The sequence below is a fragment of the Heterodontus francisci genome, chromosome 30, assembly GCF_036365525.1.
Source record: "Heterodontus francisci isolate sHetFra1 chromosome 30, sHetFra1.hap1, whole genome shotgun sequence".
Taxonomy (NCBI): domain Eukaryota; kingdom Metazoa; phylum Chordata; class Chondrichthyes; order Heterodontiformes; family Heterodontidae; genus Heterodontus; species Heterodontus francisci.
Genome location: NC_090400.1, coordinates 51,332,515 through 51,356,944, shown reverse-complemented (window position 1 = coordinate 51,356,944; position 24,430 = coordinate 51,332,515). Strand labels below are relative to the sequence as shown.

General features: G+C 44.9%; 1 protein-coding gene across 13 annotated transcripts in view; it reads right to left on the bottom strand.

Annotated features, from left to right (window-relative positions):
• The window catches only part of msi2b (musashi RNA-binding protein 2b), a 539,697-nt gene extending 518,250 nt beyond the window's left edge, over positions 1-21,447 (bottom strand). For 4 of the 13 annotated variants that reach the window (XM_068010602.1, XM_068010606.1, XM_068010604.1 and 1 more), the window contains exons 1-5: positions 21,273-21,444; positions 20,952-20,992; positions 20,477-20,558; positions 20,020-20,104; positions 15,931-15,972 (exon numbers count right to left, since the gene is read on the bottom strand). In XM_068010602.1, coding sequence (XP_067866703.1) covers positions 15,931-15,972; positions 20,020-20,104; positions 20,477-20,558; positions 20,952-20,992; positions 21,273-21,334 — 312 coding nt within the window. In that variant the 5' untranslated portion in view covers positions 21,335-21,444. Of the gene's footprint in view, positions 1-15,930; positions 15,973-19,359; positions 19,407-20,019; positions 20,105-20,476; positions 20,559-20,951; positions 20,993-21,272 lie in introns of those variants that run through there. The other 9 variants (XM_068010599.1, XM_068010601.1, XM_068010603.1 and 6 more) reach the window with 6 other exon arrangements.
• Between the last annotated feature and the right edge of the window lie 2,983 nt (positions 21,448-24,430).

The following is a 24,430-nucleotide window of genomic DNA, read 5'->3' as shown; positions in this document are numbered from 1 at the left end:
TTTTAACTCGCTGTGCCCACCCACCGCACTGACTGGCTTTTAATAAATGGTGACACGCTGGAAAGAATGAGGAAATTGAAAGCCAATCCACATGGGGTACGGATGGCGAGAGGCCTGGCCAATGCAAGCATCAAGGAAAAGAAAACCATCTTAAGTATCTACTCGGAATATAATCAAACCGGGCAAAAGGCCGGGAGAAGCCAGGACATACGGTTAGATTTTCTGATCATTGATAGTCAACAGCCCATTGTTTACACGAAACAGGACGATCAAGGGGAACAATAAGGGGTCGCCTGCCCCTCCCTCGCACACAATTTGTTCTCAGTTGGAGAATAACATGCGGCACAAACATCCACCCAAGGAAAGGAAAGTCATACTTGCATTTATTTAGTGCCTTTCGCAACCTCAGGACTTCCCAAAGTGCTTCACCGCCAATGACGTACTTTTAAAGCAGTCACTGTTGTAATGTAGGAAACGCGGCAGCCAATTTATGCACAGCAAGCTCCCACAAACAGCAATGTAATAATGATCAGATAATCTGTTTCAGTGACGTTGATTGAGGGATAAATATTGTCCAGGACACGGGGGAGAACTCCCCTGCTCCTCTTCGAAATAGTGCCACGGGGACTTTAGGGCCACCTGAGAGAGATATTTTCTTTATGTCTCACTGCCTGTACCTGTTGTGTGTGTCTGTGTGTCTGTCCCTCTGCATGTCTCCCATTCTCTCTGCCTGTTCCTGAGCAACATAAGCAAAGACACTGGAAGCACTCCTTTGGCAACCCTATTTCAGCCAACCCGAACCCGACCCGGGCACCCCCCCGCCGAGTCCTTTAATTTTTTTAAATGCCCGACCCAACCTAAGCCCGACACACGTAGTTGGGTTCGGGTCGGGTAGCTAGGCTTTACTGCAGAATGCGGAGTCTGGACTGCATGTTTCCCGCCTTGACGTCCTGAATGTTCATTTGAAGATTACTTCCGGAAAAGGCAGTACTGTCCACGTTCAGCCCGACCTGAGCCCGAATGCTGGACCTGGACGAGAGACCCGACTGTCGTTGGGTCTGGTCGGATTCAGGTCAGGTAGCCACACTTTACTGTCAGAGATGCTGTCCTTTGGATGAAACTTTAGATCAAGGCCTCGTCTGTCCTCTCAGGTGGATGCAGAAAGATTCCACGGCACTATTTCAAAGTACAGCAGGGAAGTTCTGCCCAGGGTTCTGGCCAACATTCAAACAACATCGCTAATACAGCTGATCTAGTCAATATCTCATTACGATTTGTGGGTGTTTACTGTGTGCAAATTGACTGCTGCATTTCCTGCATTACAATAGCAACTACACTTCAAAAAAGTACTTCATTGGCTATAAAGCGCCTTGGGACATACTGAGGTGGTGAAAGGCGCTATATAAATATAAGTCTTTCTTTCATTTCACCCACAAGTGGAAACATCTTTTCTAAGTCTACCTATCACACCTTTTCATAATCTTAAAACTTCTCTCAGGCCATCCCTCAGTCTTCTCTTTCCTAGAGCAAAGACCCCTAGCCTGTTCAGTCTTTCCTTCACACTTCAAAAGTATTTAACCAATAAAAGAATAGTACAGCACAGAGGGAGGCCATTCAACCCATCATGTCTGTGCCAGCTCTTTACGAAGATCAATTTAGTTAGTTCCACTCTCCCACACTTTCCCCTATCCCTACAATTTTTTCTCCTTTATCCAATTCCCTTTTGAAAACTACTATGGAATCTGTATCCAATGCCCTATTCGGCAGTGTATTGCAAATCTTAGCCAATCGTTGCTCAAAAAAGATTTTCCGCGTCATCTCTGGTTATTTTGTTAATCACCTTGATCTGTGTCCTCTGGTTATCAACCCTCAGCCATTGGAAAGTGTCTCTTTATTGTCTCTATCTAAACCTTTCATGACTTTAAACATCTCCATCAAATTTCCTCTTAGCCTTCTGCAATTGGCTGTAAAATGTTCTGGGATATCTGGAGGTTGTGAAAGGTGCTAAATAAATGTAAGTTCTTCCTTTCTTTCTCCTGCTTAAAACTCGGACCTTTACCCAAGCTTTTGGTTACCCCCTACATGCATCTCCTTCTCTGTCTCCGCTTCCATCCTTTCTTTGCACCTGCGCGAAACACCTCGGAATTTGTTATTCTGTCCCCACACCGAGCATGACTGTGATGAGCTGGCAAAAAGAGGACAACAACTAGCATTCTGAAGGGATTCGGTGGCACGTTACTGCTACATTTGGTTTCAATAATTGATTACAGGGAAATACATGTTACAGACGTCTGTATACATTACAGTTAGTATCCTGGGGACTCAAGTTTCTTTCTTTCAACTTCCCACAAGCTTTTCTGGTAGCCGACGCCACTGAACTTTCCATGCTTCCCAACATCCGCTGTAGTTGCTTTCTTTGATAATTTTGTATATTTAATGCCTCTCTAGATATTTAGTTCAATGGTTTCTGTGCCTCACAATTATGGCTGTTCAGTATTATTGATGGAGCCCTTAAACTGAGGTTTTATTATAATGTATTATACTGTTCAATATTTCTTGTATATAATATACACTGGGCAATAAAAGATCCAGCGAGCATCCAACATATTCTAGATGTTGCAATTTTTAATCTAAGGAAGCCCATTGTTGATCTGGAGCCAGAAATTTCCAAACACTTTATAATCAACTCACCATACGACAATTGAACTCTGACTGATCTGTGGCCATGTTTATTTAACAGCATTTAGCTTTTATGGCCTTAAAGAGCACATAAGGCCTTAACAACATAATAATACACTATAGATTGCATGGTATAATGCTTCTGGCGTCAAAAAACTTATTGAGAGCACCACTAAAGGAAATCCACTGACATATTGACTAAGCTGCACGAGGAGAGAGGTGGGAATGGTTAGCCACAGGCCTATTAATGAAAAATGGGACAATCTCCTTTTGCAGGAGGCAGAGCTGGGTAGGGGAGAAAAGGGGGAGGTAAAACCAGGCTAGGGAGAGGAAGAGGGTCAATGGGACATGGGTGCTCAGTAATCTGATGAAACACTGGTGTTTTAAACAAACACCCTGCACAACTCAACTCCCTTTTGCAAAGCAGACTATTTAAGAGAGCAATTGTAACCAATAATTTGCCCTCTACAGCACCTTCATATATTCAACCAATGCAAAGCTTTCACTAATTTGCATTCTGCGCTTTGAGGATAAAAAAACAGTTATATAAAATATCGTGATCACCTCCTCCAGGTCATAACAACTGCACGCTTGCAAAGTGGAACCACTATCACCTGCCAATTTGCAATACCCACCATTAGGTCCAGCCAATAAGGCAAATAATGTAGCACATGCCATCTTTGCCACACCGCTATACTACATAAACTGCAATGTGTAATACTCTCTATAACAAGCTCCTCCCAATCACTCCCCGAGTATACTCAATGAGTAGCTGAAGTGTACAGACCAAGAAACTCCCCAGGTTTGGTCCCCACTTTGTGCTGCGATGGCTGATCTCAGTTGGGGAGATGGTAGGAATGTTACAATACACCTCAGTTCTCCTGCAATAAAGGAGAAATAAATCGTCCAGACGCCAAGAACAACAACTTGCATTTATACAGCACCTTCAGTGGATTCGCACATCAACAGTCCTGCTACTGATCTGATCTTTTAAACCTTTCCTTGTCCTCCACCTCACCTAGCAACAGTGAATACCTGTTGTAACAAAGTATTCCTACCAGTCACAACCAGTGAGGATCACTTAAGGAAATCCTGCCTGGTCTGTTTAGCTACTAAACCAACTGGAGTGAGAGGGTTGAAAGCCAAGTGGGTCATTGTCTCACACCCATTACAAAGACATCCCTGGCAAGGAAACACAATATAATCTTCAGTAGCACTGGACAGGTTAGGAATGTAGTAATGCTGGACAAAGAAGGACCATGGTCCACCTAGTTTGCCTTCCACCATCTTTGTAGCCACGTGACACAGCGATAATGGAGTGTTTGACTAATCATAGCAAATTGATCTCTATCAATTAGTCTGGAACAGACCCGGGTGTGAGGCAAGGAAAACCCCAGCTGTGGAGAGCTTTGGGTACCATTAAGTCCAGTGCCACCAGTTCCTCCCAAGATTGCTACACTCACCATATGACCAGAGACTGACGTATCCTACTGAAGGGCAGCTGGTTGGGAAAATGTCGGAATTAAAATGACTAATTTACAAAGCAAAAATAAGAGGAATCAAAAAAGGTTTTGGGAGATTTATTCATAGAATCATAGCATGGTTACAGCATAGGAGGCCATTCGGCCTGTCATGTCTGTGCCAGCTCTCTGGAAGAGCAACTCACCTAGTCCCATTTCCCGGCCTTTTCCCCCATGACCCTGTAAGTTTTTTTCTCTTAGGATAATTATCCAATTCTCTTCTGAAGGCCTCGATTGAATCTGCCTCCACCACACACTCAGGCAGTGCATTCCAGATCCTAAGCACTCATTGCATAAAGAAGGTTTTCCTCGTGTCACCATTGGTTCTTTTGCCAATCACCTTAAATTGGTATCCTCTGGATCTCGATCCTTCCGTCAACAGGAACAGATTCTCCCTATCTGCTCTGTCCAGACCCCTCATGATTTTGAACACCTCTATCAAATCTCTCTCAACCTTCTCTTCTCTAAGGAGAATAGCCCCAGCTTCTCCAATCGATCCACGTTAACTGAAGTTCCTCACCCCTGAACTATTCTCCTGAATCTTTTCTTCACCCTCTTTAATGCCTAAATATCTTTCCCAAAGCGTGGTGCTCAGAATTGGACACAATACTCCAGTTGAGACCAAACCAGTGTTTTATACAGGTTTATCATAACGTCCTTGTTTTTTAAAAAAAATTTATTTTATTCGGTATAAGAATTTCACAGGAAAAGACAATGGCCAAAGAACACCCAGTAGTGAGATGGTTAAAAGTTCCTCCTCACCGTCAGAGAAGCACAAACAACATTTGCCAATGCAACCTGCACATCAACACCTGGTCTCAATGCTATCTTCAGAGACTTGGATTCTGTAGCACGGCAGATGCACATGGCAGTAAACACTTTCTCAAGATTAATAGGTCTCTCTTGTCCCAGGTCACATGACACATTGATGTCATACATGCAACCAAGATTACTAGCTCTCGACAAACACTCGGTCAAAATGGTACCAAACTTAGGAAAACTAAATATGCGGAGGGGAAAAAAAATTCAGGAGGTTGGGAAGAAGAATCTTTAAGGGGTAAAAGGGATAATCTAAACTTTTACACAAATACTGAAAATCATGCAGGCTTTTCTTTGTTGTGCTTCACCCAACATCCTGGAAACGTCACTGGTTTAAGACCTTGCGGAGGACACAAATTTAGAGTGGGATTTATTCAGTTTACAATAGACTCTGTAATAATGGGTTTGAAGCCTGGTTGCTACAGTCACGGGTTAACTGCCTTCCCTCTCTGCGCACAGCACGGCAAGGCCTTTGCATACAAAACATATGACCAGCAGTAGGCCAGTCAGACCCTGGAGCCTGTTGCCTCCATTCAATGTGATCATAGCTGATCTATAACTCAACTCCATTTACCCACCTTTGCCCTGTATCGCATGATACCCTTACCAAACAAAGATCATGCCTATTTCAGTCATGATCATTTCAACTGATCCAGTGTCTAGAGCCTTTGGGGAGGCCGGGGGGGGGGGGGGGGGGGGGGGGGTGGAAAATGAATTCAGATTTCCATCTCTTCACCTTCCCTCCCAGATACACAAGCACACTTTCATGCAGACACAGTTCTCTCATCAATCACAAAGGCTTCCTGTCATTTTTTTTTTAACTGATAAGACGTTTACCTCGCTGTTCCACCTTTAATGGGCATTTCCACAATTCAACTATAATACTCTTCAGCTCCCTCAAACCAGACCGTCAAAAGCTAATGAAAGTTGGTTATATACCAAAATGGACATGATTGTATCAGGTGCTGCAGTCTTGCCCAGTACAGTTTGGTAAGGTCTCCATGCGTCAAGTAACAGAGCTGCATGTAGGGCTGAGTGCTTTACCATGTAGCAATCAACTCCATTACCGGATGCACTTTAAAACTGACCCTATCACATCACCTAATGCTTGATATGCAATTTTTAATTCTTTTTTCACCTGCCAGGTGAAAGCACAACAGGGACAGGGCTACAGAACTTAATAGTAATCAAGCAGGAGCACAAAAGGTCTGCACAACGGGAGCCTGTATGATTCTGCGTCTCGGGAAAGTGCCATCAAGATCCAACAGGCAGAGCAGGAGACTGAGCCCGAGACTGTGCCACAAAGAGCACAATCATAGCACAGGAGTGGCAGCCTGCCTCAATCAGAAGTCGTGTCGGTAACAATGCTAGTCCGACCAGATCACGCAGCGAAGCTGATAAACTTCGCAGCTGCACTGCAAGGGGAGAAGAAAGACAATGGGAGAGATTGCGACAAGGGAAGCAAAGTGGTTCGGGAAAGATCTGTGCTTTGTTAAAAAAAAAAGTAACCTAAAAGCAGGCAAAAGGCAGCCCTGCTGACTAAACGACTCCCCCATCTCCACACTGGAAAGAAAGCAAAAGACAGCTATGCTCAGACAGCACCGACAGCACAGGCTCATTAGTACAACCACCATCTGGACTTGGGGTCACTGCAATGGCCCTGTCACTGCACAGCACAAACAAGACTACCTCACTATTTTCTCTGTGGTGCATTTCTCAAAGATCATCCCGTCAACACTTCACAGAGGCATAACAGACGCACAAATCAGGATCGACCAGATTCATGTTATCAGTGCTGTGATTTTCTCACTCATTTTATCGTTCCTTTGGAAGGGCATAGGGACCAGGGTTGGATGCAAAGTGCAGTCATTAAATGAGTAACTTGCTGCTTCCCTGATGGCCTCGTGGGTCTATCCAATGAGTTCTGCAGCCGTCCAGAACAGAAGGGGCCCAGCTTCAGTCCTCAATCTGTGCTGCATCAACTGATCGCAGCCAGGGCAGCGTTTCAAGTACTATGATTGACCTCAGAGCAGCAGGGATGGGGAGAAGATTAACAAGAATTTGCCTAATCACTATCCCGTGAGCCCCTCCCCCACTGGAAGCACCACACTTTCAGAGGAAACATTAAACTGTGGTCTGTCTGCCCTCTCAGGTAGGCGCAACAGATCCCATATCGAAGAGGAGCAGGGGGGCTCTCCCCCATGTCCTGACCAACATTTATACCTCAACCAATGTCACTAAAATGAATGATCAGGGCATTATCACGTTGCTGTTTGTGGGGTCTTGCTGTGCGCAAACTGGATGCCGCAATTCCTACATTACAACTGCGCCCACGCTTCCAAAGGGACTCGACTGGCTGTGAAGTGCTTTGGGACACCCTGAAAATGGTGAAGGATGCTACATAAAGCTATTTCTTTCGATGCGTGGAGAAGATGGAAGCGGAGAGGGACTGGAGAGGAGAGGACAATAATGCAGTTGAACTGCCTGTTGACACTCGCCGTCTAGACTCAAGGGAAGAATGGTCACTTGAGGGAGGTGCTAAAGAGCACCTGCTGCCCAGGAACACGCACGTCATCAGGAGTCTACAGCTTCAGGAATGGGGAGGAAATTGGTGGTGGGAAAAAGGAATGAAATAGACGACCTGCTCCAGGGGACTATAAAATTGGATACGGAGATCAATGGAGCCAAGACAATAAAACATAAGCTGTTAAACCCAGATAAGCAGGCTGAATGACAAAAAGATTGCCAGACAGAAATCATTTGAAGTCAGCATTTTAAGGATTTAAGTAATTAAGGTTGTCTCCAAAGTTCTTAATATACATTTATAAATACTGAGGAACAAACATTTGGGGAAGAGGGCATTAAAACCCAAAAAGTCCAATTTTTGGGGGATAAATCATCCCCCATATCTCCCTACTTCCAACTGTATCCCTCAATCCCCCCCCCTCACCACAAACAAATCTCATTGTTTCTTGAAGCCATTCATAATGTCTGTTACAACAGCATCAGCCTAGATTGTGTGCTCACGTCTCTGGAGTGGGACTTGAACCCAGGACCTCCAGACTCAAGAGACAAGAGTGGAACCAAATGAGTACACCATAGGAGCTGAAAGCTGCACAGGAGTGAAATTGAAAGACAATTGAAGGGAAGTGTCAGAACAGAGACAAAAATCCTCACTGCGCAAGGAGAAGTTTGGATGCTTTTGGCCAGACAAAAAGAAAAGGGAAAGAAGCCTAAGGTGCAGACATGAGCTGGCAAGCAAGTGATGGAGGAGTCCACCTCCTGACCCCCTCTAATGGTCACTGAAGTGGAGGCAATGCTACATGAGATAGTTGTGGGGCCATGGTCATTCCCCTGTGCCATTGGTCAGCGTGCCTCCATGGAGGTGAAGCCACATTTCAGGCGGCAATCTCACCGATAGTGCCACTGGTCATGCCAGCCCTGTGCTGGATGGTAGCAGCAAGTGTCCTTGCAGCAGACGGCTTGGTTCTACATCTGGCCATCTGCTAACCCAGACCCCACCCTCCCTCAAGACAGTTCCCCCCCCCAGAGTCGCTGCCAGCCAGCTGTGCCATGGACGTGGCCTCTTAGCAGATGTGGCAAATCAGGACACCTTGGCCACTGATCATCCTGCCATGCCTTCTTTCACACAGTGCCGCTGGAAGAAGGAGAGATTGCCATGGTGTGTTTCCTGAGAAACATCTCTATTACCTTTAGTCAGGAAGTCACATACCTGAGTGTTGCAACATGCTTTGGGAGTCGGAACCACCATGTGCAATTCTCTTCCGAAGAGAGTGATGCATTCATATCTGTCTACAGATGTACAGGTGCAAGCTGGTGGGCACCTCTTGTGCAGCCAGACAGACCTAGCATTCCTCTATTGGTCTTCAGATAGGTGGATTCCCAGTGGGAGACCCATTGCTACAATAAATGGAGTTGGGATAGGGTGGCAGGGAGGGCATAAAAATAAAATTAATTGTCAAAAAGAGAGTCATTTCCCAATCCAATGCTCGCAGTGGTTTCCTAAGGTACATTCACAGTGAGTGCCACCACACACTGGAAGCATGGATTGTGGAATTCACTCTGGAAAACTCTTGAGAAATGTTAGCAGGAGAAAAAAAAAATAAGAAAAACAGTTAACAAAATGGCTTTGTAACTGCACAATTAAATTTAGTTAAGACACCCTTTAAATCAACTGCAGAAGATAGCCGATTTCTTCGCAATGGGCACGTCCAATCCGGAATTAATATTTAAACTAAGCTTCAATCAGTTTGAGGTGAGCTCTTTCACTGCTGAAATTCCATGGATACCAGAAACTGGGCACAACACAAAGTGGGAAGAGATCCAGGCTGACGGAACACTGTTCCATTTTCCCATTAGAAAGTCGGTGCTTTCCAACATGCCTATAGTGGCCCAATGAGGTAAGCTCATTTCTCAGTTAGAATGAGCCACTTAAAACTTTAAAAACCCCTTTGAAGCCGGTCTTGTTGCTAATTCACAGCAGCGGTGCAGCCTTACCTTGGGTCATCTTTTCTCCTTTTAAAGCTTCTAGTGCTTCTACATCTTCACTTATCAAGCTCCAGGTTCACTTGTTCTGTTACACATTGCCACATTCTGTGTCTGCATTGCAGTGCGGTGGCACCAATCAGATCATTTATTATCTCTGGATCTCCATCTCCCAGCACTGCCATGTTCCGTGCGCCATGTACCAGTATCGCCATGTTCTACTCATTACACCTGGCTTTGTGAATTGGGTGATAAGCCATAACTCGGCCCAGTCCTGTCCTGCAATCTCCACAGCTGGATGAGCAATCCACTCCCCTTTTATGCCAGATTAAGGGGCGATCGAGAACGGTGGGTGGCAATTGGCCAATTTTCCGAGGCTCTCGCCATTGAATTGTGCTCCACAAAAGAACAGCCGCAGGAAAGTTCCGAGCAGCTGCCATTTTGATGGTGTATATTAAAATCTGGGGGGGGGGGGGGGGGGGGGGGAGGGGGGGGGAAATGCTGCATAAGCCTACTTCTTACCCAATGAAACACATTCCCATATTGTTACGTTTTGCTGTGGGGGCAGGCGCAGGCCGTGTGGTGATCAAATTATTTTTAAATCTACAGCGTCACAGTTCTCCTTGTGAACAGTGCCCGTCAGAAACAGCAATAAGGTGAGGGTTGACAGGGGCAAAATTCTTTACTGACTTTCAAGTGCAGCTCGGCAAGATGGTCACAGGAGCCGGTTACTAGCAGCAGTGACTCATTGCAGAATTCCTACAGTGGGAAACCACACACCCGGCTTACAGAACAAGACCCCGGGTCAGCAGCAAAGCAGCCAAACTTAAAAGGAAAACAAAAAAGATAATTGTACAGCCATAAAATTACAACGAATATTGGGTTGGTGGAGAGGAAGAGATTACATAGACTATACAGCATAGGAACAGGCCATTCTGCCCAACCAGTCCATGCTAGCGCCTTCTGTCTTTCCTCATCTAAATCTACCATCATAACCCTCTATTCTCTTCTCCCGTATCTAGCTTCTCCTTAAATGCAACTATAATAATCACCTCAACCACTCCCTGTGGTAGCGAGTTGCACATTCTCACCACTCTCTGGGTGAAGAGGTTTCTTCTGAATTCCCTATTTGATTTCTTGGTGACTATCTTATATTGATGGGACTGTAGTTTTGCTCTTCGTCATAGGTGGAAACATCCTCTCTGTATCCACTTTATCAAAGCCTTTCACAATTTTAAAGACCTCTATTACGCCATACCTCAGCCTGATTTTTTGTTTACAAGAGGAAAGAGACCCAGCCTGTTCATCCTCTCCTGGTAGGTATAACCTCGCATTTCTGATATCCTTTGGGGGGTGGGGGGGGGGGGGGAAAAGAGGAGGAGAGAAAAAGATTCTGAGGGGTCTTGACAGGGTGGATGTGGAAAGGATGTTTCTTGTGGAAGAATCTAGAACTAGGGGTCACTGTTTTAAAATAAGGAGTCGCCCATTTAAGACAGAGATGAGGAGAAATGTTTTCTCTCAGACGGTCGTGAGTCTTTGGAATTCTCTTCCTCAAAAGGTGGTGGAAGCAGAGTCTTTGAATATTTTTAAGGCAGAGGTAGATAGATTCTTGATAAGCAAGGGGGTGAAAGGTTATCAGGGGTAGGTGGAAATGTGGAGTAATCAGTTCAGTCATGAACTTATTGAATGGCGGAGCAGGCTCGAAGGGCCAAGTGGTCTACTCCTGCTCCTAATTTATATGTTCGTGTGTAAGAGAAATAAAAGAGAGAGAGAGTGACAGTGAAAGAGAGAAAGAGAAATAAAGAGAAAGTAAAAGAGAGGGCCATCCTCAGCCTGGTGCACAATACAGCCAAGTCACTTAGCCCTACTTAGCATATCGGCACTAGTACTCTATAGGTAAAAGAAATCACACTTAATCCAATAGACTTTAATGCAGTGCCAATACTTATCTTGTGTTTCATTGACTTACTTTAAATTGCTCCAATTGCCATTGTAGGTGACAGGTCTGTAAGTATTTTGTCCTAGAGTCATACAACCCAATGTGCCCACCGCAGACACAACCCATGTTTAGAAGGATAGGATCTATAATTGTACCACTGGGTGATTTTTTTTTAAATCTCAAGTAGACATGACAATGCCTTATTGAAATCCTAACAACAACACTAATGTTACTCTTGCATGCAGGTTAGCTTTCCCATTGTCGAACCTCAGGATTTGAGCAGCTATGCTATTAGGAACTTCACCCAGGGAGTTTCATTTCCTCCGTGGACTCATTTTAATGCAATAATTAATGTTTTTGTGTTTCACCTGTTTTGTTATTTTTTTTTAAATCGGCTAATAAATGCATTAGCACTAACAGCAAGTTAACGTGACCCTATTAGTCAGCACATCGAAAACAATACAGCAAAGAAATGAAACCTCGGTTTCCCCTACCCGCAGCCACCCCTTGGAGGGGTGAGGGATAAAACGTTTTGGGGTGATGCCCACTCCCTAACATTGCAAGATTTCCTTGAGCAAAACTGTGTGGATTCATTGACCCTTTGCCAGGCTGCCTTACTAAAAACAAACATATTAAGAAAGAGTTAAACTCAAAGGGGAGGTGAGCATTCAGCAAGGGCTGTGCAGGGGGGTCATTCATCGAGGGGAGATGTGGAGCCGTGTACACAGGTAAACAGACTTGGTATACTGCACCTCCTAAATCGCACTAATCATCGCGCTCTCAACAGGCAAAGTGGGTCAGAAGCAGAGCTATCGTAACTGGAATCTTCGAAAACAGGACAGAATAATTGCTAACAGATAATGCAAGGAAGAATGAAAAAGCAAAAAGGTTAGCTTTTTTCAAAACTGAAATATAACCTGAGAACATGTACACAAAACCACCCTAGTAACCTCATTAGTGTCATTCAACATTCGGTATTCTCCCAACACTAGACTTGTGGCCCTGGTTCTGTCTCATTTCTTAAATCAGATAGTTTCATTGTGAGTCCTGCACAAAATAGCTGTGGGAAATTAAGCAGGATTCTGCACAAAACAAAAATCATTACAACCTCACCTCACCCCTTCCCCAGTGTCCTTTTACTCCCCACCTCCCTACATTCACCACAAATCAGTCTCCAATACCACTTTGCTCCATCCAGTGCTTTTTATTGTACGGAGCTGATTTATGCGTCTAGGTCACCCCTGCATATTTTAAAAGCTTTCTCGACCACCTTTTAAAATACATACACACACACACGCATATAAAAGAAAGAGACTTCAAGGTAGATCTAAATTGAATGCAGTTGTAGAAGGCGAAGGTCTCGTAAGGCACTGAGACGCTGTGTTTCATTCCTGATGTATAAGTGGGACTTAAAAGGGGCCACGGTTGTCAAGGAAATTTCAGCTTGCAAGTCACATGTAAACATCCCTCTGAGCGTGCAGGGTCCGATTTAAGCAAGAGTGAAAACGGTCATAGCTACGCACATTCTCTCAGTGTACACCTGAATAAATTGCACGCAACCAAGGCTGATTTGACTTTTAATAGAATCTATTCCCCCGTCGCCCCTCCCCAAAAAGGCCAAAAGTTGTTATATTCAAACTGTGGCAATATCTCAATGGAGAATTTTTAATTTAATCCCAGCTATTAAGTGCGCAAGGAGGAATTTTCCAAATGCTAATTGCTTTTCTCCGCCAAAAAAAATTTGACACTGCTCATTTCAACGGCTGCCAACAAGGAGGCTTAAGCGTTAACCCCAGTGAGGGCTGCGTCCTGAAGGACTGCTCTGCAAGAAACACATACAACGCTGAATAGTAAGGACCACAGCCAGAGACTAACTACAGATGCACAGAACAGACCCTGCCTGGGAGTCGAGGGAGAAAATACGAAAGTCTTTCTCAGAATCAAGAGTCTTTGAATCAAAAAAGAAGAGTCCGATTTGACAACCATTGACCTCCACTCATGTCTTTGGAAGTCAAACTAAAAGCAAACAGAAAGTGGTTTTGATTGTCTCACATAATCTGCACCGACAGCCAGTGCAGTATCAAGGGAGCGTGACACTCACAACAGGGCGCCAGGCTTCAGAGGGGACACTCAACCGGGTTCCCATTTGCCCGTCCTTGTGTTTCAGGCTGAAGCTTGGCATCACGTGGCAGGACCTGTTCATGGGACCTTGCTGTGCACAAAACAGCTTCCACGTTTGCCTACACAACAACAGTCACAGGGGTTCCGAAGAAGGGTCACTGACCCGAAACGTTAACTCTGCTTCTCTTTCCACAGATGCTGCCAGACCTGCTGAGTGGTTCCAGCATTTCTTGTTTTTATTTCACAGGGGGGAAAATGGTTTCAGGACTGTTTTCCCCAGAGATGCGGTATCGCAACGTTACGTCCTTTTGGGCGTGCTCAAGAGCACGGGTAGCGGAATAGAGTGCTGCATCGTTGGGACACCGGCTTCACCTCCACGCATACTGTGATCCTGAGCTCACCCACAGCAGTGCAACAACCAGAGAAAGAGTCTGGCCCCTGGGCTGCACTCCTGGCTGACTGCAGACCACCAGTGGCAAAAAAGAGCCTGGCGCAGTTTGCTGAGTTGTAGCACAGCCAGGGGAACCAAAAATAGTGGTTGTTTACCATACATTAAAATCACAAAGAGCGAATTCAATACAAGTCCTCACCAGAGAAAACTTCCACAAACATATTTACGATGTGTGACAGCACCTTCTATCGGAGGCTACTCAACTCGAATTGGCCTTTTTGCTACCCTGCTCCTCATTTCGCATTCCCTCCATGACATATCCCAAGGGTCAAGCACAAAGCCAGTTATAAAAATACCAAAAACTGCTAGAAATGGCGAATTAAACCGGGCAGCTGAAAAAGTATGCCCCTGTGATCTGCAAAGCCATGACTGGGGATGCTTCCCTCACATCCAACACCCTTCCTCGAGCACTTTGCTTTTAAATCTTACTGCAACCACCCCAACCATCTCTGTTCATCAGCACAAAGCCAAATGCAGGTTTATATACAGATTATTCTACATGCCAGATTGTATTACACCTTGTGTTAAGCTCTGTGCGCATAAAGCGCTGTCACAGATCAAACAGTTCCTGCATTAATATAATTTTAGTGCTATTCACACAAGGGCTATTGAGTGAGATTTCTTCTTTTCATTACCATCCCATTATGTTCAGTGGTAGGTTACTGGTGTGAAAATGTTCCATTAAATAAAAGAGTGATTTCCAGGAATCCAGTTGAAGGGGTGGGGTGCCCCCTCGGAAAAGGCTGGTTAGTGAGCAAACTGCACGCTGTCTCAAGAATTAAACTGTATATTTTATGTATCTATTTTACGAGAGGAGACCCTGGTGGTTTCCTTGTTTAAGTTAGAGTGATACTGCCGCTCTTGTCAAGAGTGACCACTTATCAAATAGATGTGCTGAGGGAACAGTTCCTCTTTCCGCCACCCGAGGTGGCACAAATAAGACAGGTGTTCTCATTCACTGTACACAGACATCAACCGAAACAGACAGGCTGGCAGCACGCGACCCTAAACCTTTGTGCAGCAATGGTTAAGAAGTTTGAAGCGGTCACAAGGTGTTCAGCCCAGTGAACTACAAGTCAGGCAGAACCGAGCTTCCTTCCTTTCACCTCAGTAGCCAGGAGGAGGTCTGGCTTTTAAAACATATACAATTAAAGAAAGCTGACAGAGCTGACACAGGCTTCCTTGCATGGACACACCAACTATTTCCAGGCGACCCAGAGTTGTTGAGAGTTAATACAATCAGGCTCCAAGAAAATGTGCATAATTTGTCTTTGGCCCATTCACATCCTGCCCGCCTGGAATCAAAGCAACATTAAGCAACTCCACATGTTGACCCTCTCAATCTAAAGGTCAAAGGGCACTGGAAGGTTCAGGCCCCGTATTGCCATCTCCATTTTCACAGGACAGTCATGGTTCAGTACACAACACACTTCTTGTTACCAAGGCCTCAGCAGCATCTTTCTCCTACCCACCCCCCACCCGCATCTCGACCCTCTCCGCTAATTGAATCTAAATACCTAGCATTAATCCATCTGTTGTAATCGTATTTCAGCAAGATCATAAGGAACACTGCACTCTACTTTTTAAAACAAAAGTTATAATAAATCACAACAATAAAAGTCCCTCACGCTGCTTGTAAATGGCAAACAAGCCACAAGACTAGGATTAGATTGCAAATCAGAAGTGTAAAATAAAACACAAAAGGAATGCTCCCATTACAATGTCTCAGAACCTCAACAAACTGCACATGAGCTTTAAAGACATCATTACCAACTCAAAACCAAATGTTTCTGTCTTTCCAGCCCCCTCCCCAAAGCACTGTCAAATGCTCCAACAATACCTCACAGTGCCCTGGGAGAAAGAAAATAAATCACAGCAATGATCCTCCCACTTACCTTGGGCTGTGCTCTTCGGGGAAATGCAACCTTAGGGTCAATCTGTTGAAGCAAATCAGAGAAGGGTCAGGAAATGATTGGGTACATTGCCCCGGCCCCAGGTCATTTCAAACTAACATGCTGTTTCTCAGGCAATAATCGCAGCAGAGGCTTTTTAAGGCCAGGTACAACCTTTGCAGAGGACAAGTCACCGCTTAACTTCACGGACTGCTTTATCTTTGAACCTGTTTTAAAGATGGCAGCCACAGTTTTAAGGATTATATGATACTGTTTAGAAGCTGCTCGCTCGATGCAATTCAGCAATTATTGCTAATCAAAGTGAAGGAATTCAATCTTTTTTTTTTCCTCTTGGCCTACACAACCTGAACATTGTGTAGTCTTTATGCCCCATTTAAATCTTCACATGTCTACAAAATGCCTTAGACCTCTGGCTTCCTGGACAGACAGGAATGTGACCTGCCCCTTGAGTGTCAATGTCCCTTCCACCCACATACTGCCAGCAGTGACCCTCCGAAGGAAGGTGCCACATACTTGGTGCTGTGATGTGGCTCAGAGAGAGAATGAAATAGAGCAGGGATCAAGTGAACAGAGCAGGCAACAAACTGACAGCTGACCCCAAATAAAATCTGTATTAGCACCATTGTGCAAAGTGAACTTTTTACACCAAAAAACACAAATTCTGAATTACCTTTCTTCCCAGCTGAGAATTTAGTGAAAAGCTTTTCATGCAAGTTTTCTATTCCTCACTAACCATCACCCCCCCCCCTACCACCATCCTAAACATGTCAACTCCTAGTTTGGATCCAGTTCCTACAGGTTTTTGAGTAGCTAACTCAACCAGCCATTACTCGTGCAAATGCAGGAAGGCTATTCATACACGGGGATGGGGGAAGGTACATTCCAGCCAAGTTCAAGCCTGCCCTCAACTGACAAACATACACACGCACTTCCAGCAGGGGCGCTGGGCAGTGGTCACAAGTGGGAAACCTGGTGATTCTCCCTAACCCATTGAAACACCTCTCAACAGCATCCTGGCTGAGCACAGCCAATGCAAGCCAACACACAGAGCAGAGCCAACTTTCCTGAACTCTGTGGCTCAGTGTTCAACAGCTACATAATAACTACCCCCACTCCACTCAACCAACATAAACTCCTACTGTTCGTGCAAGCTGCATGCTGGGACCAAACCTTGGTGGATATCCAACAAAAATCTCGATTTCTTTCCACAGCTATGAAGTTTTGTGGACTAGAGGCATCCAGTTGAAATCTTGGCAATGCATTAACGCCCTCCCCAATCAGGAGGGGCGATAAACCCAAGCAGTGGGGATCTCCTTCTTAAATCGCTCTAATGCACACGATACTAGATTCAACCAGGCAGCAAGACTGATGAGGCGACCAGCTCAGCTAACATGTCACCAATGTCAGGGACTAGTGCAGATGCTGGGTTTCCAAACTGACATCATTTAAAAGAAAAAGTCACAGGGGCCAAGGTGGCAAAGACAATGCTTGCTTCAGGCATTCGCCATTAGTTACCGAAACGAATGCAACCGAGAGGCAGGTCAGGAACAATGGAGACAGGACAGAGCTTCAGAACCTGAAGACAGAACCGCAACCCTGCTCATCATACATTCTGATAGCCCAGAGGGAGAAAGCCTCAGGGTGACGGGCAACTATCAACTTAAATTACCTCAGATTGGAGGGGGGGGGGCGTTGCGGGGGGGGGGGTGGGGAGGGCAGGGTGGTTGAATTAGGTATGGCTCACCACTCCTGATCACACTGTTGAAAGGGCATCTGTGTGAATGACCTCAATGCCAAAGAGATTGGAAATACTCTTAAGACTGGCTTGCATATGGGGAACAGTCATGTGTAAGGTGTGAAAAGCCACTGGTGTCCAAGAGTATACCCCAGCACACATGTCTGGCAGTTTCAAAATAAAGGATTGGGGTGAGGTAAACAACAGCTATCCACCTGGTGACATGTGCTTTGCCGGCTGCATTCAAACCCAGTGGGAACCTTAAATAACTCTTCCAAAATCCACCCAAGTTAACTTTAGTTTCAAGCCACTGGTGAAATGGCAATCGAATGGGGAGTAAACTTCCTCCAAAATCCCAGGCAGAATCACCTTCTGATGGGAGCATCAGTGAGAAACTGCACCAGGAGAAACGCGGTCAGGCCCCCGGTGTGATCTCGCCGCCCATTACAAGTGTAATCCCTTTGCATGCAAAAGGACTTGACTATCCCAGTACAAGTCTATGGATCTAAACAATGAGTAAAGGTGTTTCATTCTCCCACAACCCAGTCCATACCAGGCCCCTGCAACACTGACACCTTACACTTCTGTTGACAGTATTAATCAACGGCAGCACATTATCCTCTGCAATGCCAGTGTAATACCTAACATCCAATATAATTCCACAACCTGCCTCCCTCAGAACCAACACCGATCACCTACCAAAAACACAATACCATCCGCCCAATGACCAGCATGAAACCCTCTTTAAATGGTTCCAATTTACTTAAAGCACGACATGCACTGAGCAAACCAGATTGGCTATATTACATTGGCGAGAGGACACCAATTCCAATATATTTGCAAAATTAAAGTCACACTTTAAACCCCAAAATAACTGGCTCGTGCACAACCACGCAACAAATTTTAAATAAAACTCTAGCAGAGAAGAATATGCAATCCTCATGTTTGGGGCAGTTTAACCAACAGAGAGGCCAAGAAGGGGGAAAAAAAAGATACAAAATTTACATTTCATTTACTTTTCAGGACTTTAGCAAAAGATATATATATATATAGTGCACCTTCTAGTGTTTAAAACAGGTCAATACCACAGCTGCTTCAAGATAATTTTCACTGAAGCATCATTCCAAGGTACCAAACTCTCTCCTCACTTTGGACTTGGGCCTTATTCCTTCTCCGTGTAAAGTTTTTAATGTTACAGCATTTATTAACCGCCTTTGCACAGTCTGATACCTTGTGGTTCAAGGGCGTCTAATCCAGTCTGTCAACCAGAATTAAGAGTGGGAATTTTAATCATCTCGCCCAGTGCCGTTACAAGTTGCCTGAGAAACCAATTTCGCACCCAAAAGAATTTTCATTTCATCGGTTGGGGGAGGGGGCAGGAAGAGGGGGAAAGAGGGAAAAAGTGCTAGAATTCTGAACTCAAACTGGATCATCTAGCCATGACTAGCCTCTCGTCTCATTCAATTAAAAAAAAAAACTACAAAAAAATTAGCACTGGCTAAAACCATTATGTTGCAAATATATAAACTAAGTATTTTTAAAACTACAAGATAAATTAGTTAGTTAGCTCTAACTAGGTAAAGAGGATTTTTTTTAAATAATAAACTCTAACTATAGTCTTCTAGAAGTCACTAGACAGAAAAAAAATACACTATTTCTGATGTAGTTGTCATTACCTAAATAACGCTTTAATGCAACCGTAAAGAACAGCTTCTTTCGAGGGGGATCGGATTTCCCGCCCTGAACCTTAAAACAAAGTCGAAAGGGTATATAGAACACTACAAACAGATGCTAAGACACAAGAACACAGAATGATCAACAAGAAACTCATTCATGCGATTCACAGTCAAACTCAGATTGTGTGTCGGTTCTGTTTGTGTTGAGTAAACTTTCTGCTTGATGTTGCAGCATCGCTTTTCTTAAAAAGGGGAGAGGGGGGTTTATTTCAAAATGTAAAATTCAAACCTTACCGTCTCCCATTTGCGTTTCATCCTGATCGTACCGCTTGGAAAAGCGATTAGAATTTAATTGCAAGACTTCCATTTAACTAGCAATTTAATCGGCCACTAGGTGGTTTGATTGTCAATTTATGTAACTGACATGAAACTGACAGTGAAGATATTCCGGTGGGGTAGGACATAATACAATTATTTATTTTAAGTTGCAGAGGGGGAAAAAAAAACAGATTTTAACAGTTGGTCCTAATATTCCAAGCTATTTTTTGCTTCTAATAAGATGACACAAATCAGGCAATAAATTACCTTGAGAGAAAGAAGAAAATCAGTTCGTTACAGTTTTACAATGAAGGAAATTGACACAGAAACACACAAACATACCGTCTTGGAATCTAATTCGTGATGGGGCTGAGCTAATACTTTATCTACACTTGCAGGATCGGCAAACGTAACGAAACCGAAGCCTCTGAAATGACACAAAGAAACAAAAAGACGATGAGTAAATAACGTGCAACAGGGAGAGGAAATCAAACATAAGTGTCAAAATATCGCTTCGATCGTACAAAGACTAAAGAGGTGGAAGAGAGAGAGAGAGAGAGAGAGGAAGACGGGCTACAAATGTAGCGAAAAAAATACAACGCAAATATACACAAAGTATCACCTCCAAACATCAGGACAATGTCAAAAAATAAGCTCATTGTTCAGAGACTCTTGGTTGCAGACGGTGCCACAATTAGAAGCAAATACACTTTGCGTTCGAGGTGCAATCGAGATCAAACTTATTTAAAATCAGGAAGGCTTTCCAAAAAATAGAAGAAAAGTAAATGAACGACCTTACCTGGATCGTTTCGTGGTCGGATCTCGCATTACCATACATTCTCTGATTTCTCCAAATTTGCTAAAATAGTCCCTAAGGCTATCTGTAAAAATAAAATTCGAAGAGGGAGGGAGGGGGGGGGGGGGGGGGGAAAGAAAAAAAAAGAAAAGCAGGTTAGCGTTGGTTGTCACTGGGTAGCTTTCATGTGCACTTAAAAGATAATAATTGAACGTAGGGGTCGTCTAGAGGACCAAAGCAACCCCATGATGTTACCATTACAGTAAGCCCGCCGCAATCGAAAAGCAACCTTGGAAAACTGGAACTAAAAGAGCGATCGCTGACTGAATCCCACAACACCACCTCCTTCCATTCCTTCAGCAGCCAACCCCCTCCGCCCCCCCCCCCCCTCCCCAACTCCTCTTTGCAAGGTTATATATACAAAAAAAAAAGCGCTGGGAACAGAGGGAGAAATACTTTTTTGCCTGGGCTCTCTTACCTGGTGAGGTCTGCCAGCTGAGGCCGCCGATGAACATTTTACTAGGGGAAAACACAACAGAAGTGAGCACAGATGTCAGATCGGCCATTTTGACGTGTAACTTGCAGCTTAAATAGGAAGAGAGAGAAAGGAGAGAGAGAGAAAGAGCGGGGGGGGGGGGGGGGGGGGGGGAAGGTGCTGGAGGGGGGGAGGCCTGACCAGTCTACTGAGTGCAGTTTATAAAAAAAAACTAGGTGTAAAAGAAAGTCAAGATGAAAAAGAATGGAATGAAGAGAAGAAAAGCAGCGAATGGGGGGGGGAAAAGAAAGTCAGATAACATACCCTGGGTCATGTTGCGAGTCGTTTGGACTGCCAGAGGTGGCTTGGCTACCGTCTGCCTCCATATCTAGCAACTAAAAAAAACACACACTCTCTCTCTCTCTCTCTCTCTCTCTCACTCATTCACTCACTTCCTCCCTCATTCACTCACTCATCCCCCCCCCCAGCCCACCCCCCCCAAAAAAAAAATCAGCCCCACTCAAAGAAGCGACTGGCAGCCGGGAAGGAGCTCGTCACACGTGGGATCAGCTCAGTCCGGGCGCCGCTGCTGCCTGAGCCCCCCACGTGGGCGGGCCCTAAGACGGAGCCACGCCCCCTACCCCCCCCCCCCCCGGCTTTGATACAATCCATGTATCCAAACCAGCTCAGGCCCCGCCCCCAAGCCCGCTCCCATAGGCCGCGCCCGCCGCGCAGCGGCGCCGCCGTCCCCTGCCACTGGCCTCCGCCACCCGCCAATCATCCTCCCCGTCCCGGCCCCGCCCCCCCCCAGCCCCGCCACCCCTCCCTCCGCACGGCCTCGTGCGTCAGAGACGGCGCGGCGCTGATTGACAGCTGGCCGGCGTGCCCCGCCATTGGCCCGCCACGCACCCCGTTGTCATGGAAAACGGCACCAATGCAAATGACGTCATTGCACAACAGTCCGGGAGAGAGAGAGAGAATCTTTGCAAAAGGAGAGGAGGGAGAAAAAATGTAGAATGAAATAAGTTTGCATCTCGGTGCAAGTTGCGGAAGCTTTGCGGATCGAAGTCGGTCTGCGACTCCCGGGAGCGGGGGGAGGAGGGTAAGGGAGCTGAAACTATGATTGACAGGTGCACTGCAAAAGAAAAGAGTTTTCAGAAAGAAAAGCAAACTGACTGCAAAGTGTTCGAGAATAAAGTGCACCTTAAAAGATTATTTGCACATGAAATAACATCTGGAAGTGCAACCCCCGCAATGAATGGTTGCATGTGGGTGATGAATGCAATTCACCTTCCCATGCAGCTGCCTTTTTAAAACTTTCAGTTACACTAGTTTTGCAGCCTTACCTCCCCCACCCCGCCCCACCTTTTTTTCTCGTTTCGCTTTAATCTCATTTCCTTCATTCTCAGAACACAACAGAAAACACAGATTGCCTGTGAACCCAACATTGAGAAATCTAGCTGCACTCTCCCAGCCTTTCAGATGGAGCTCCAGCTCCGGACTGGATTTCACGGTGCTCAGCTTTACCAAAGCATTCGCTCCGCTCAATCAATTCTGTGTTTAAAGTCTGGGTGGCAGAAATCAGACTTTCCCTCTGATTGCGAGGGCGACAACGTATTCACTAAATATTAATCCAAAGAGCTGGTGTGTGTGTGTATATATATATTTATATATATAAATGTTCTGATTTTGATGGGGTTGGTGATCAATGACTGCTTCAAGATTTCAATCGTTCTGCTATTTCCATCCAGCCGATTTCTAATCATTAGCTCAAACGCTGAAATGCATTTTTTTTTAAAGTGTTAAGAGTCAGACGAGCAAAAATTGCTTTTTAAAATTTTTAATAAAACACAATTTTTTAATCAGCTCCCAGTTCGCGGCTGTTATTCAATAACACGGTCGATTCGTGACAATTTCCAGGAAGTGTAGAGTGTTGACAATGTGATACTCCAACCGTCCCTCGCTATTGCAGCCACTGATTTCCTTTATTTACCCAGACTTTTTTTTTTCGTTTCAAACTAAAAACCGAGCAAAGTTCTACTAAAAGGTTTCTCCCACTCCCACACACGAGAAAAAGAATGGAAAATCTAAGTTAGCACAACACCTCCTGGCACCTATCTCCGAAAGGTCTCAAAAGTGTTTCGTATGTGCAGCCATCCTGTTATGTAGGCAAAGGAGGGAGGGAGCCGTTTTGCTCACAAATAGCGACTTGATTAATGTTGTTTTGCTGCTGGTGTTTAGGGGAGGGATGCTGGCCGGTATACCGGAATAACTGCTCACTCTTCTTCAGTTACTGTCCTCAGATCTTCAACACTTACCAACACAGGCAGAGCATCGAGTTAACCATGCCTCATTTGAAGGACAGCATCTCCAACAGTGCAGCATTCCCTCAGTTCTGCAGGGAAGTGTCTGCATCATTTGCTAATAATAAATTGCTTCATAGGTCTTTTTCTCTGGTTTCCTTTTTAGCTGATCAATAACTTAAATCATGAATGCAGCAACCAAAGATCCAATGAAACGGCAACATTGCCTGCATATTCCAGGCCCTTTGGCCCATGATCTTTGGCACCTCTACCTCCCATCATTACGTTCATGATATGGTCCAGTAAAATATTCACCTGCTTCTGGGCTTCCACTAATGACACTTGGAGCCAGCCTCTTGGAGATGTGCTTGAGGATGGAGTGGAGAATTTAAACCATATCTCTGCAATCTAGGGTAATGCATGATGTAGTGCGAAAGGCTCTTTCCCCAGAGTAATAACTGCCAACCCCCGTACCAATGTGAACTTTTCAATTCGCAAACCAGCAATTCTCTATGTCCTCTGAATGAAACTATAAATTAGTGTCAGGTTATAGGTAGTCCTATGCTGTGCTCACTAGGGATTGAGTTGAGACTGTGCCAAACTCAATTCACTTCAGACCCTTCCAGGCAGCTGAACGAACAGGCTACATCCTATCAGCCTGGCTAGATTCCAACCTATCTTCCCGAGATGATAACCCACTGAACCATTTTATGAGTTCCGTATATTAATACATCTTTAGATCTCAGTCTGATGGATAGCTATAGAGTTGGCTAAAGCTCGCCTTTCAACCTTCACGACACCAGGTGTGCTCATTGAGATAATCACACGGACTTTTTTTATTCTGAATTTTTATTCTGTTTTCTCCCTCCTCTTCTGAAGGCAAACAGAATGCTGGGATACAGTTCTGTAAGTGGCCACTCTTCATGAACCTAGACAGACAAGGGTATCGGAGCACAAAAACATCACCAGCAGGTCTTATCCTGCTTTAACCCAACATCATCCATGCACTTTCCAGCACTGATCAATGCATGGCAAATAAGAAATAGAAGCTGGAGTGGGCCATTTGGCCCTTCGAGCCTGTTCTGCCCTGGCTGATCTTTTACCTCAACTCCAGCTTCTTGCACTATCCCCATATCCCATAAGAACATAAGAAATAGGAGCTGGAGGAGCAGAAAGAAA